The 15171-nt window shown below is 48.4% G+C and overlaps 3 protein-coding genes across 4 annotated transcripts; 2 read left to right on the forward strand and 1 right to left on the reverse strand.

Annotated features, from left to right (window-relative positions):
• Positions 1-1191: 1191 nt before the first annotated feature.
• On the forward strand, positions 1192-4959 carry LOC125515588 (probable prolyl 4-hydroxylase 3). Its single transcript, XM_048681085.1, has 7 exons — positions 1192-1732; positions 1845-1926; positions 2805-3000; positions 3323-3452; positions 3550-3737; positions 4016-4111; positions 4550-4959. The coding sequence occupies exons 1-6, from the start codon at positions 1437-1439 to the stop codon at positions 4087-4089; spliced, it is 966 nt and encodes a 321-aa protein (XP_048537042.1). The 5' UTR covers positions 1192-1436; the 3' UTR covers positions 4090-4111; positions 4550-4959.
• A 1864-nt stretch (positions 4960-6823) lies between these two features.
• On the forward strand, positions 6824-12345 carry LOC125515589 (sucrose transport protein SUT4). 2 transcript variants are annotated; one of them, XM_048681086.1, is made up of 14 exons: positions 6826-7385; positions 8896-8961; positions 9061-9159; positions 9245-9309; positions 9407-9491; positions 9604-9637; positions 9725-9824; positions 10260-10335; positions 10451-10807; positions 10915-11058; positions 11311-11544; positions 11620-11683; positions 11762-11805; positions 11887-12345. In XM_048681086.1, exons 1-14 carry the CDS (start codon positions 7122-7124, stop codon positions 12052-12054), a joined length of 1800 nt encoding a protein of 599 aa, XP_048537043.1. In that variant the 5' UTR covers positions 6826-7121; the 3' UTR covers positions 12055-12345. The 2 variants fall into 2 exon arrangements, 1 of the variants encoding a protein (XP_048537043.1); XR_007287077.1 differs by lacking the exon at positions 11887-12345 and having other exon boundaries at positions 6824-7385; positions 10915-11032.
• Positions 12346-12653: 308 nt separating this feature from the next.
• LOC125515590 lies at positions 12654-14077 on the reverse strand. Its single transcript, XM_048681087.1, has one exon. The coding sequence runs from the start codon at positions 13978-13980 to the stop codon at positions 12766-12768; it is 1215 nt and encodes a 404-aa protein (XP_048537044.1). The 5' UTR covers positions 13981-14077; the 3' UTR covers positions 12654-12765.
• Between the last annotated feature and the right edge of the window lie 1094 nt (positions 14078-15171).

Below are 15171 nucleotides of genomic sequence, written 5' to 3' on the forward strand. Positions count from 1 at the left end.
CATGAGATATATCACCAATGGGTTTGCCCTTGAATCGCCACGTCGGCCCCAGATGGATTTTCCATGACCAAATATTTTTTTCCATTTTTTCAAGGCAAACTCACAAGGTTTATTATATCGTCACAATGTTTACAAGGATTAACAGAAGATTTCCGGATTAATCTAACCAAACATGTCGGCCAACCCCCATAGCAAGATCATGCTTTTATGAGATTGTGAGCCTCAATATTTGAGGTTCTAAACTTGTGGCTAAAAATACATGAAATAAAACATGATGAACGTTCCCTAATTTCACTAACCACTATTCCATAGCTATAATGTCTTCCGCTAGGGCCATCGCCTCCCTGGTTGCTAGAGCCTTAAGGGTAGCAGGATCATCCACGTGTGGAAAGAACACGATTGACGTGCCCAAAAAAGTATCAGCATGATCATGACAAATCGCTTCCATAACCCAGAATCCACCATTTCTCAACAGTGCTGCATCAACATTATCTTCACATGGTCCGTCAAAAGGAGGGATCCACTGACTTGTTCTAAATACTAGGGCTGGCGGCTTAGACGTCGCCTGCTTCTGCAAAATCTATACATCTGACAGAAATGGTAACGCAAAGCTATGGGGAGATAAAGGGCTCTGGAAAATATCCTCGCGGATAGCTTTTTTGCGAGAGCTCCATGTCGGCAACAAACGTTACAACCATCCTTGCAAATTCTTCTCGTGACAGTGAATCAGTCATGGCAAACGACCAATCCTTGGCATTGGGTTTATTGTTTAGACACACATATACTCGACCATTGCCACATCAGAGAGAGAAAGCGCAAAACGCTTTGTGTCATATTGCAATTCAGTAAAAAAAAAAATCATGTTCCTGGATTCGAAGTTCGGTTGGCATTTTGGACTAGAACCCGACCCGGCCCTCGGAGATTTACAAATCAATAATCTGATTTGGGAAATCAGATGTGGGTCTATAGCATTTGTTTCCACTTATAGTTTGGTTTTCAATAATGAAAATCGGAAGGGGGCAAGCCCTTCTTTGATAAAAAAATAATTGTTTCCACTTATTACTTTTTTGTAAGTATGAAAAGATTGAGTGAGTGCTTTTCACTCTCTAGACAACTGGTGCTCGCTGACGGGTGGGCCCCACGCCGTGCCGGGCCGCCGACCGGCGAAACAAGGAGCACAACGGACGCGGCACACGGTTTGGGAGCGCCAACCCGCGGCGACAGCGCAGCGCAGCGTGCACGGCCACGACACGACACGACCACCCGCCGTCTTCCCCTCCATTCCATTCCCCGCCACCGCCCACACAACCCACCGTCGCGGCGAGCCGGAGCCACCGCGCGCGCAGCTCAGCTCAGCTCAGCTCAGCCCTGCCGCCTCCACCGCGCCGCATTCCTCTCCCGCGCGCAGGCGGGGGGAGATCCGCCTCCCTGGTCCGATGGCGCCGTCGCGGCCGCTGATGCGCGGGGCGGGCCCGCCGCGGGTCTTCGCCTCCGGTCGCACGGGCCGGGCCTCGCCGTACGCGCTCGCGCTCGCCGCGCTGCTCCTCGCCTCCGCCTTCCTCCTCGCCCTCATCGCCTTCGGCGTCTTCTCGCTCCCAGTCTCCTCCCCCGCGCTCCCCACCACTGCCGGCGCCGAGACCGAGTCCTCCGGCGACAGCGGCGGGGCCGCGGAGTCCGAGTCCTCCGGCGGCTCCTCCCGCGCCGCGCGCACCCGCGCCCGCCGCGACCTCAGGTGAGTGAGCGAGCGAGTGAGTGGCTCCGATCCAGCAGTCTCTCTCTCCAGATTTGGTTCCACCTGCTGCTGGCTGATCTGATCTGATCCCTTGTTCGTCGGGTGGGTGCAGCGAGGGGCTGGGCGAGCGCGGCGCGCAGTGGACGGAGGTCATCTCGTGGGAGCCCAGGGCGTTCGTCTACCACAACTTCCTGGTAACCACTACTGCTGCTGCCCACTCTGCCTCCCCTTCTGTACTCATAATCCACTGCTGCCGCCATGGCTCATTCGTTCCTGCACCTGCTCCCGCATGCACGCTGCCGTGTGTATGTAGAGACTAGATTCTTGTGGGATCCATCCATCCCGTATCGCCTCACCTTTTTGGGTGAAATACGTCTGTGCTTTTCGGTGCAATGCCTGCCGGCTTTCCGAGCTGCGCTTTCGTCTGGAAATGATGCGGCGCTCAAGTCACACTTGTTGGACATGGGGTTGACAGTGACTGAAGGAAGCATGCCGTTTGCGCTGCATTTCTGTTTCCTTTTGTTCTTTCGGATCTTGGCTGGACCATACACTGCATGCTGATGCCTCCTGGGAAAGGGAAGGTTGTAGTCATCCGTTTACTGGCTTTAGTTCTGCCTCCAATGGAGCTCCGTGTGTGGTCGGTTATTACCTGGTCTGTTAGGGAAGAATGGGAATGCAGACATGATAAATGAACAGGGAGAGTTTGCAGTTTTGTTATCGTACTAAACTGCACAGTATTACTATGAACTAAGCTAATGCCTTATGCAAATATGACTTAATGCTTCAAAAGTGTGTATCTTGTAAGTAAGCCTCCTTGATTGTGAGATTCTGTTGGCTCATTTCTTTACTCTGTTACCTCAAGTTTCTCCTGTTTTCAATTCTTCATATGTTGGGCATACTTATGTGTTCAGACTTCTCAGTTTAGGGTGTTTACTTACTAATTTTGCCTTTCCTTATATTTGTATTCCTTGCTTTTTCTGTAAGGTGTTTTCATTGTTTGTTAGTTCAGCTTGTAATTTTCTGGTGATTTTACTATGTTTGATTGATGGCTGCTATTTATTCTTTTCATTAGTCCAAGGAAGAGTGTGAGTACTTAATTGGATTGGCGAAACCTCGCATGGTGAAATCAACAGTGGTCGACAGTGAGACTGGTAAAAGCAAGGACAGCAGGGTTCGTACAAGTTCAGGCATGTTTCTTCAAAGAGGACGGGACAAGGTTATCCGGGCCATTGAAAGGAGGATAGCAGATTACACCTTCATACCTGCAGGTTCGTACCTATGTAAAGACCTTATTTTGTTTCATGGTCAAGCCAAATTCTCGGTGAGATTTCTCAGTTGATAAAGTAAAATTTTAAGGTATACAGAAAAGTGTGACACCTAAAAAAATACATAGGAAATCTGATGATGGTTATGTGTGTCAACCTAAGTCCCTCGTTCTCAGTCATGGTTGCTTGTAGCTTTGTTCAGTATGCAAGTGGTGTGACATTTTCTCGACTTCAACAATGCAGCTCTTAGCATATGTTGCTTCTATCCTTTGAGCATATACTGTATTAGGTTTGTTTAATAATGTTCATTCATGCTGGCTTACAGAACATGGAGAGGGACTCCAAGTACTGCACTATGAAGTCGGGCAGAAGTACGAACCCCACTTTGACTATTTTCTTGACGAGTTCAACACCAAGAATGGTGGTCAGCGGATGGCAACAATTCTCATGTACCTGTAAGTAAAAGTAGTATCCCTATGCGACAACACTTTGGTTATTTGTGGTGTTAACTGCCTTGCTAACTTGTCTAAGACATACTCTGAACTGAAACAGATCAGATGTTGAAGAAGGGGGTGAGACTATTTTCCCTGATGCAAATGTGAACAGCAGTTCTTTGCCATGGTACAACGAACTTTCAGAGTGTGCCAGAAAAGGTCTTGCTGTGAAACCAAAGATGGGAGATGCGCTGCTTTTCTGGAGCATGAAACCAGATGCCACTCTAGATCCACTAAGTTTGCACGGTTAGTTAGTTCAGTGGCCTGCTCGCTGCCCTTGTTAGTTACACTTTCTCTTCTGAAATTCTTGTTCCATTCTCCTTCTAAAGCTACCTGCTGTTAAACTTGAAGTTGTGCTTATATGCATATATTCTTGAGCAATCTGCTGACAGATTGGACCTTACAAACACTTTTTTCATTTTCCTTCGGGAAGCTACCTGCTGTTGAAGTTGAAGTTCTGCATATATGCATATATTCTTGAGCAATCTGCCGGCAGATTTCTTTACATGGTGTTATTCTTGCAGGGGGCTGTCCTGTTATCAAAGGGAACAAATGGTCATCAACCAAGTGGCTGCATGTTCACGAGTACAAAGCTTAGGCCTTGTGAACTCATTCCAAAGGTATTTTCTGCTACCCCAGCCCCAGTGGATCTATATTTTGTTAAGATGTAAAGCCGGATATTTTCCTCAAAACAAAAGATGTAAAGCTAGTGGTGTATTGTTGTTGCTTTATTTTCAAATATAAATAGTTCTTGGTCCTCTCGGAAGATGTTTCCGTTAGTCCATCCTCAGCACCACGATTTCTTCATCTGCTGCCGTTACTCCGAGGCATGTTCTATTGTCTGTACTCAGTAGCAAAATGAATTTAGAATGTACGATTGCTAAGTGCGGCTGTTATTCTTGTACCGAGACACGTGTGCATAGAAATGATGGTTGAGATGAGGTCGAACATGACCACCTTTATTTGTGCTGCTGGGAGCTTCTTGAGCATCTCAAGTTGCTGCTCAAAAGTGAACTCTTTTGTAAGCTGATGCCGAGGCTACCACTTTGTGCTTGCAGATGACACGATTTGAGAAGCATGTGAGCTGGGCTCTTTACAGGATGGCATTACAGTTACAGATCCACCACCCCGGTTGTGTGCATTGCTTGTGGAGGATATATATAATATATACAAGGCAGGCAGTAAGCTCTCCATGTTGGAATACTGACTCGGCATTTTACTTCTTGTCGTCTCTCGTAGTCGCTCGCGATGCCCCCGACAACTTATTATAGAGGAATGAATATGATATGTGATGTATGTAGTGCTGGGGGCTATTGCAGGTCGGCTATAGATAGGATCTAGAGCTCCATTTTTTGCATGTTATGCTTGTCCTGTCTGTAGCACCAGTACCATGATAATACTGATGAAGCAGTTGAGGTGACTTGTGTTAATCGATGAATAACAAAGGAGGATGATTTTGATTGTCTCAGCAGTACTGTAAACCTTGCCCGAAAACCTATCAAACATTCAGACATGTTGTTGCGGCTCGGAGATCCGTTGGTCGGATCTCAATGTTGTTGGTAGATCCATCTCTTGGTCGAAGCTCGCGGTCTCTATCTGGCGCGGGAACCGAGAGGGAACGGGGAGAAGATGTGTGCAGTGCAGGTTTGATCAGCTCCCTGTGTTGTGAAGGGGAAAGCAGCACGGCTTGTGTGCGTTGGTTGGGTGGACGATGGTGATGGGTGGGATCGGACCGGAGGCGACGGTGGAACTGAACCTGAACTGGAGTTGAGTGTTAATGCAGCAGGCTCGCCTACCTGACGCCGAAATAAACTGGAACGAACGGAGTCGCTCTCATCCTCGCCAGATCGGCCAGAAAATACTGCTACTATGAAGAAAGTTCAAGTTTCTCTTTGGTGTGGTGTGGTGCGCCGCGTGTGCTGTGGACTGCTCTGGTGAATCCAAGGGAGGCAACGGCAGCGCCAATCGCGCGCTCACATGGAACAAGAGAGAGAAGCCACTAACAGGAAAAAAAAAGACATGGAAGAGAGAGAAAATCACACATTTCGTCTTTGAACTCTCTGACACCGTAACAGTTTAGTACCCCGACTCCAGAGGCACTATTATACAGTCCTTGTACATGAAAACACGTACTCCCTCCGTTCAGAAATACTTGTCTTTAAAATGGTTGTAAATGGATGTATCTATAATCAAAATAAATATAGATACAATCATTTCAAGGACAAGTATTTCCAGACGGAGGGAGTAACATCTACGGTTCAATGTTCGGCCCCCTCGACCGCTCTAGTGCCACAGCGTGGCGCTGCTCTTTGTGGACCCCCATGTGTTTTTTTTTGGAAAACAACCTGCGCTCCATCATGGACACAACTTTTTTAGAAGCCCCCAATAAAAAAGAAAGGAAGCCTGCTAGTCAGGTCTTAACTACTAGGCTTTTAAAAAGAGTTTTGGTTGGGCTTCTAAAATAAGCTGGGCAGAGGGCGGCTTATTCTAGAAGCCAACAAAAGTCTTAATTATCCAGCTTATTCTAGGGGGCTTGCAACAGCACTGCAACCGCCTCATGATTCAGAGCAGTTACGTTTTTTTTTTTGAGAAGCAGAGCAGTTACAGTTGGGAGGCCGGCGGCGGCGAGCAAGGAGGAGTAATCTTCCTGAGTCCATGTTATGGGATCCGAGATTTTGCTTCCAACATAGCCCACTTGAGCACTTGATCGGGATGCTTCTTTCATTGCACAGTCATCTGCCGCATCTCATCCGTTGTGGATTTGGTGTAGACGATCTCCGCAAGCAATCCGAAATTGAGTCTGCATTGCGCTATCTAAACATCTCTCCTCATCTCCGCCCCCAAAATCATCCTCTTTGCGCCTCTTCTCTGGCCATGGCGGAATGGAGATCTCGCAGGCGCGCCTGCCATCGGAGGACCCCCATCATGATTTCTATCTGTCCGTGCGAACCATCAACGGCACACGCAAACGGCTCTGCTACACTCTGCTGACGTGGATCAGTGGCTATCGTGGGCGTCTTTGGCAATAGGCAGTGATGCCCTACTGCAAATGACCCTGGCGGTATGATGATTAAGTGAGTGAGGGGGCTTGGGTGGGGCCTCCTCGGCGATAGCATCAGGGACTATGGCGGTAGGAAAAAGATCAGACCATGAAAAAGTCACGGCGGTAGGGATTTTGATCTGGTCGTGCTTATACAAGTTAGCCTTGTATAAAAGGGTTCAAACAGCGGTTTCGGCCATCACAAGATTACCCTGAGGAGAGAAAAATCCAAGTTTCTCTTGTGTGATGTGAATCAAGGGCGCCAATCGCGCGCTCACATGGAAGCCAGCCGGGAGGGGGAAAACCAAACAAAACGAGTGAGTCGTTGACGGAGAAGACAGGCGTCGGCGCCTCCCTCGCCTACCTTCCGAGCACACCGACGCGCTCCCTCCCTCCTCTCGCCAATTTTCTACTCTTCCCTCCCTCCGCTTTCCACCCCGCGCCCTCCCGCATCTGCCCGCCTCTCACCTGCGAGCAGATCTCGCCGCCCCCCTCGTCGGCATCGGCCCCCGCGCCACGCCGGACCCTGACCTAACCCCACACCCGGTCTGCCTCCTCCGCGCCCCGGATCTGCCGCTGCCCTGCCGGCCATGGACTCCGGCGGCGGGGCCACGGCCATCCGCGTGCCCTACCGCCACATCCGCGACGCCGAGATGGAGCTCGTCAGACTCAACAGCACCCACGGCACCGGAAGCGACGCCGCGCGGCCCAAGGAGGAGCAGGGCAGCGGCGCCTCCGGGGAGGGCGGCAGGAAGGGCGCGCCCAAGTGGCGGGGGGTGCTGGCCTGCATGGTCGCCGCCGGCGTGCAGTTCGGCTGGGCGCTGCAGCTCTCCCTCCTCACGCCCTACATCCAGGTACACACCACTGCCCTCCCCGCCGGATCTCGCCCAAACCCCTCCCGCCTTGCTGCTCGGGGCAGGGAGGGACTACTCTGTCAAGTATGCCTGCGCATCTCGGGAGGGAGGGAGGCAGGCAGAGCGGCCGTGCCATGTATCGTTCCCCATTGCTGCTCCGAGACTCACGCCACCGCAACTGCAAATGCGGGCTCCTAACCACATTCATCCATCCATCCATGTATGATGCGTGTGACACTAGCAAGCAGCAACTCTTCACCCGACAAGGCACCTGGCCTAGCCTCTGTTCCTGCTGCCTGACTGATTTATAGTAACATCAACTCTCACAACAGGACACTGCTACATAGTAGTATCACACTGCCTAATCATACCAACGCATGACCGACACTGCTCGTCTGAATTCCGCGCAAGCATTTCGGATTTGCATTCAGATGTAGTCGGGCCAAGTACGACCCCCCCTTTAGCGAGACAGAGGTTGCAGCCAATTAGTTAGGCAAGAAAAAAATAGGGTTACTCCCGCCCCACAACTGTCGATTTACATACAGACATAGGCAAACCCTGATCCACAGAGGAGTTGCTGCGAATTAGGACACACTACTTTGCTGCAGTAATAATAAACAAGCTAAAGCGGGGTTCTGGTCTGCGGCTCATTTGCCTGGAATATCCTGGGAAACATCTGCTGTGTTTTACTAGTGTGTGAAGCACCAGATCGCCTGTATGGTGTGCTTCTTGTTCGGTCATTCTGTATATGCCAATGTATCGTTCCCCATTTCTGTTCCGAGTGACGCCACCGCAACTGGAAATGCCGCTGCTACTACTACTGCATGTACCAGTACGATTTAGCTCTAGCTCCGACTCTTTGCCCGATAAGGCAGCTGGACTAGGTTCTGTTCCTGCTGCCTGCTTCATCTTTCATAGTACCAACTCACAACTAGACATCACTACTAGAGTACATGTCAGCGAGCCGTCTGTCTGAATTCGGACTTTGAATTTCCAATTTGCACACAGATGTTGTCGGGCCAACTGTGATCCACTTGGTGGCACAGATGCTGCAGCCAATTAGTTAGGCAAGAAAAACAGGCTGATCCCCTTTACTTCCGCGCCAGAATTTTTTATTTACACATAGACATAGCTGGGGCGCGACACCCCTTAGTGAGACAGAGGTTGCTGCAAATTAGGCAAGAACAGGACACTCTGTTTAGTTACCGTCGTGTTTGCTGCAGTAATAAACAAGCTAAAGCGGGGTTCTGGTCTGCGGCTCATTTTCCTGGAATATCCTGGGAAACATCTGCCGTGTTTTACTAGTGTGTGAAGCACCAGATCGCCTGTATGGTGTGCTTCTTACTCGGTCATTCTGTATATGCATACGAATGCTGATAATAAATAGTTAACATCTGCTGCAAGAACTTCATGCACTCTGGACCGTGTACATTCTTAGTGTGTTCTACATGAAATCTTTCCTGTCCTACAAATTCGCTCACCCGCTGATTGTTCCTCATCTTACATGCAGACTCTAGGAATAGACCATGCAATGGCGTCCTTCATCTGGCTTTGTGGGCCTATTACTGGTTTTGTGGTAAGTTCTTACGACGACACAGTTGCTGATTTTTGTTAGGAGCCAGTAATGCAAGGTCTCATGTCTCTAAATGGCTGGTTGGTTACCTGCTGACGCCAGGTTCAACCTTGTGTTGGTGTCTGGAGTGACAAGTGCCGCTCCAAGTACGGGAGGAGACGGCCGTTCATTCTGGCTGGATGCGTGCTGATTTGTGCAGCTGTAAGTATATATATCATGTTTGATAGTTTACAGTATATTCCCCATTCTTTCCCTGCTCTCTAATAGGCAGACTTCATACTCGTAGGTAACTTTAGTCGGGTTTTCTGCAGACCTTGGCTACATGTTAGGAGACACCACTGAGCACTGCAGGTAATCATCCATTCATTCTGGTAGTTTGTTATTCTGTTATAACAATTCAGCATCAGCTCTATCACCATCACTAAAATGCTAATGATTGTTCATACAGTACATACAAAGGTCTACGATATCGAGCTGCTTTTATTTTCATTTTTGGATTCTGGATGCTGGACCTTGCAAATAATACAGTTCAAGTAAGCCTATTTGAAACTTTACATGTGATCTTATGAATTGACTCACAGTCTCTGTAAATGTTGCTGGAAAGTTGAATTACTCTCCTCCTAATATTTTGTTCATTCTTGATAGGGACCTGCTCGTGCCCTCCTAGCTGATCTTTCAGGTGCTTAATACATTCCTTTAGAATTTCTACTAATGCTAGATCCACCCTTACAATATCAGTTACCGAATGATACATTCTACTATGCAGGCCCTGATCAATGTAATTCGGCAAATGCAATATTCTGCTCATGGATGGCTGTCGGAAACGTTCTTGGTTTTTCAGCTGGTGCGAGTGGGAACTGGCACAAGTATGTCGTGTTTTGTGTTATTCTGTGCTTACATTAGCTTTAGCCTTATTGTCCTAGAGTAGATTCACGGCGCTATCCAGAAAGAATCAAACTTATGCTAGTTGACATAAATTTGTAGGTGCACAGTTGGTAACATCTGAAACTTATACTCATGCTACTATTTAGAAAAAATCCCACTGGCCTATGTTAGTCAAGCTGTCTCTGTAAATAGTATGCTTGCTCACCCTGCCTTGATCATGTGCTTTCTCGAGGTATGGTCTCGCAGTAGCATAGGGTACTGGTAATCCCACAACTTGTTTTTCCAACTTTCTACTTCTGACAAAGATAGCTGGCCAACTTTTATTAATTTCTAGTTTTATCCCGAGAGTTCTCTTGTCAACCGCAGTTGATTTCCCCGTACAAAGCTGACCTTCCCACTCTTTTTTATTTATGCAGGTGGTTTCCTTTTCTGATGACTAGGGCCTGTTGTGAAGCTTGTGGTAATTTGAAAGCAGCTTTCTTAATTGCAGTTGTAAGTTCTCAGAGATTCTGCAATTGACCTAGGTGTCCGAAGTTAGGTTTCTCAATATAATTGTACAAGTGCATTGCTGGCAAAAGAGTAAGCTAACTAATTATGTGTCGTGCAGGTATTCCTTCTGTTTTGCATGGCTGTTACCCTCTACTTTGCTGAAGAGATTCCGCTGGAACCAAAGGATGCACAGCAGTTATCTGACTCGGCTCCTCTACTGAACGGTTCTAGAGATGATCATGATGCTTCAAGTGAACAGACTAACGGAGGACTTTCTAACGGTCATGCTGACGCAAACCATGTCTCAGCTAACTCCCGTGCTGAGGATTTTACAGATGCAGGCTCCAACTCGAACAAAGACGATGTTGAGGCTTTCAATGATGGGCCAGGAGCAGTTTTGGTTAAAATTTTGACTAGCATGAGGCATCTACCTCCTGGAATGTATTCTGTGCTTCTGGTTATGGCCCTAACATGGGTACGCTATAAAAATGGATTAAATAGATAGGTGCGCATCAGCTGCTTGCTGATGGTCTCTTTTTGCTGGAAACTGATGGTGTTCATCACATTTTATCTGTTTTGCAGCTGTCGTGGTTTCCCTTTTTCCTTTTTGACACCGACTGGATGGGGCGTGAGGTTTATCACGGTGACCCAAAAGGAAATGCGAGTGAAAGGAAAGCTTATGATGATGGTGTCCGAGAAGGTGCATTTGGTTTGCTATTGAATTCGCCCTATAGTGAGTCGTATTACAATTCACTGGCCGTCGTTTTACAACGTCGTGACTGGGAAAACCCTGGCGTTACCCAACTTAATCGCCTTGCAGCACATCCCCCTTTCGCCAGCTTCATAGGTTGTACTAGATACTGCAAATACTTTGAAAGCTTAGTTACATGGTTTGTGGTGGTTTAAAAGCATTGCAGTTGGATGTAAGTGCCAAGGTATTTTTAGTCAGCGGCGGTAATATTTGGTTTGTTCATGTAGGTTGTCCTTGGGATTGGCTCTTTCCTTATCGATCCATTATGCCGGATGATTGGTGCAAGATTGGTTTGGGCAATTAGCAACTTCATAGTGTTTGCCTGCATGTTGGCTACAACAATACTAAGCTGGATCTCCTATGACCTGTACTCGAGCAAGCTTCAACATATTGTCGGGGCAGATAAAACAGTCAAGACTGCAGCGCTCATTCTTTTCTCTCTTCTTGGATTGCCACTCTCGGTTAGTACCAGACACTCAACACTTTCTTTGGCGCAACTGGAAAATGTCTTATATCCTCTGCTCTTGCATACATAGATCACTTATAGCGTTCCGTTCTCCGTGACTGCTGAGCTGACTGCCGGAACAGGAGGCGGACAAGGTCTGTGTTGCTGGTGTTTTCTTCTTTACAGTGTGTTTCAGTTATTATTCTTGACTGAGAATGTCTGCACATGTCCAGGTTTGGCTACTGGAGTTCTGAATCTTGCCATTGTCGCTCCTCAGGTCGACCCTTATACCTAGAATGATCTCCTATGTCATGCATGGTCGCTGAACATGTCCTGATTTTTACAACTGTCTTCGCAGATAGTGGTGTCACTCGGAGCCGGCCCATGGGACAAGCTCTTGGGGGGAGGGAACGTCCCTGCCTTCGCCCTAGCCTCGGTTTTCTCGCTGGTAGCCGGAGTGCTCGCGGTGATCAAGCTGCCCAAGCTGTCGAACAACTATCAATCCGCCGGCTTTCACATGGGCTGAACCCCGGAAACCAAAACTCGAAGCCTGCTGCTGTGTGTAACATCCAGATGTTCAGTGCCAACATTGCTAAACCTCACCCATTTTGACATTCGTTTACATATGGAGATGATTCTTTTCTCCTTCTTGTTAGATACACAGTAATAAGATCAAAGATGAGATAGAGATTAGGATAGAGAGGTAGTTTTTAGGCCTGTGTATACAAGTGTCAGCCCCAAGTTGTAAAAGATGTACACTTTTTTACTGTATATTATTTCACGGATGACAGGATGTATTGTATATTGTTTTTTGGTCTGTTCTGGGATGAAATTAGTGTAATCTTGGTTGGTGTTGTGATTGTTGTAGTTAAAATTTGAATTGCAAAACTAAACTGAAAAAACTTATGAAAAATCAAATTGAGAACATGATTGGTTTGATGCCAAAAGTTGGCATGGCAATATTTGGCAAATGCCAAATGTTGGCTAGTGATTGGTTGGCTACCAACTTTTCTTCTCAACCTCACAACAAGTTGCCAACATTTGGTTGGCAATGCCAATTGTTGGCATCAAACCAATTTGGAAACTCAAACATCACACAACTCAATTTAATGAAATTTGCCGACATGATTTAATTTTGTTCATACAATCAACGGAATTGAAACAAATGCAAGATTACTAAAAGGTAATGAAAAAAATCCAATGGAAACCTCATGCTAGTAGAAGCTATTTATCGTATCTAGTCGCTGTAGAAGCTACTTGTGTTCTTTTTGCCGTCTTTGTTGTTCTTCTTGTTCCTTCGCCTGCGCCGGTCGGCCTCCTGCACCCGCCGGACGGCGCGCTCTAGCGTGTCGACGCGCTCGGCCAGGGCCCCGATGAGCGCGCACTGCTGTGCACTTCGCTCGCACAGCGCCGCCACCATCTCCATTAGTTTTTTCGAGTCCAGCCCGTTGGTGGTCACCATCTTCTTTTCCTCTTGTGCCTGTTCTTGCTGCGCTTTGGGTGGTGCAGGGTCCTCCTCGCCGGTGGAGACGTCGCCGTCCCCTGTTGCCACCATCTCCCACTCGCCCTCCGCCTCCGAGGCCTTCTCGCCTTCCGCCACCAGTTCGGTCTCGGTCTTCCCGGCCTCGTCGACGACGACGGGACTCACCGCGTCAACCTCCATCACCGCCGTGTCAGTTGTCTCGGCAGCCAGAAAATCTGACGCAGTATTGTCCTCAACCGGCAGCTCCGGCTCCATCCCGCTCTCTGCTTCTTTTTCTGCATCCTGAACTTCCGGCGCATCGGCGGTACTCCCGGGCGCCGCGGGCGCGGGCGTGGCCTCGAGCGCGTCGACTGCGTCCTGTAGCGCGAGCACGCGCCGGGTGACCCTTCTGCGGTACTCCCGGGCGCCGCGCACGCCGTCGAGTCGCAGCAGCAGGCGCATGAGCTCCTCCCCGAGGCCGATCCGCGCACGGGCGTCCGCGCGGAGCGCCTCTGCCTCGGCCGCCACCCGCGCGGCCACGGCCTCGGCCTGCCGCTCCACCGCACGCACCTCCCGCACCATGCGACGAGCGAGCAGCCCGCGCGCCGCCGCCTGCACCCTCACCGCGGCCTCCTCCACGGACGGCGCCTGCTTCTCTGGAATCGCCGGCGGCGAGTCGGAGTCGGGGCCCGTGACCTCGACCTCAAAGCAGTCCGGGCAGCTCTTCGGGGACCCGCTGCCGGGCCTAGGACGCGCCGTGGTCCGTGCGGCCGGCTCCGCTGCGCCAAAGCCACGGAAGAAGCCGCCGTCGTGCCGCGCCGGGGCCCTCCGGCGGGCGGGACGCAGCTGCTCCGTCACGAGCGGCTCGACGTCCGGAAAAAAGGGATCGGCTGCGGCGGGGCGATAATACGGATAGGCGTCGTACCCGTAGGAGGTCGGGTAGTAATAATCATACGGGTCGTAGCCGAAGAAGCCGCCGCGGCGCGCCATCGATCGATGATGAGACGGTGAAGTCGACGTCAATCGCGTGGAAAGATGGGTGGTAGGTCGTTTGTTGCCTGTGTTGTTGTGTTGAGGAGATGAGACGAGACCTACTATATATTTGAGGAAACAACCTTCTCGAACGAGCGCAGGAACGTTCTCGAAAGCTACAGAATTCTCGAGAAACCGCTACCGTGTTCTGGAAACCTGCTGCCTTTACGCACCGGTTCGGTTAGCGGCCGCTCGCAGCAGCCTCGCGTGGGCCGGCCCACCTACCACGCTCGCTCCTTTCCCTTCGTTCGCAGGCGCGCGTTTCGTTCGTTTTTTTTCTGGTATTCGTCCCTTCGTTCACAAAACTGAAAAAAAAAACGATTGGTTCTGAAATTTACAAATTTGAATTTTTTCATCAATTCTAAAAACAGTCCATCAATTTTGAAACAATTTTCATGAAATTTTAAAAGAATTCGCTGAATTTGAAAAAGGTTCATCGAAATTTTGGAAAAAGGTCATTGAGTCTGAAAAAGTTCTTTGAATTTGACAAAAAGTTCATCGATTTTGCAGAAAAAATTCATGAAGAAAAAAGGTTTTCTCGGACTTGAAAAAAGAAAAGAAAAAAGGGACATAAAAAAGAAAAAAAAACAGAAGAAAGAACAAAAGGACAAAAGCATGTAAGGAAACACAACAACTGAAGTGGTCGGGTGGTTGTCACGTCCTGCTCTGAGTTATGTTATATGGTATAGTTTTATTTTGTTCATGCTAGGATGCCGCTAGATAAGGTATTTGTTCCGAGAGCTGAGTGGGGCTGTCTGGTATGTAGTTGTGGTGTCCTTATACTTTTTCGCCTCGGTGTCAACCGGTGGTCTGTTTCTTAATCCCTATAGAGTTCCTATTTTCATGTTGAAATTGTTGCTATAGCCTTCATATGGGACAACCCACAAACCTGCTCAGCTCGCTCCACTGCTATCTTATAGAAGGTTGGCTATCCTTTTTTATCTGAATTAGTATGTTAAATTAAAATATGTTCATGGGTTTCCGATATCTTGGCAAAGCATGAATTTTAAAAATATTATGGAATTTCAAATATTCATGGATTTCAAAAATTTGCAAACCTGAAATGAATTTTAATTTTTCTAAAATATTTGTAAACTTAAAAAATATTATTGAGGTAAAAATATTCATGAATTTTAAAAAATATTTAGA

Source organism: Triticum urartu, chromosome 6 (assembly GCF_003073215.2).
Source record: "Triticum urartu cultivar G1812 chromosome 6, Tu2.1, whole genome shotgun sequence".
Lineage (NCBI taxonomy): Eukaryota > Viridiplantae > Streptophyta > Magnoliopsida > Poales > Poaceae > Triticum > Triticum urartu.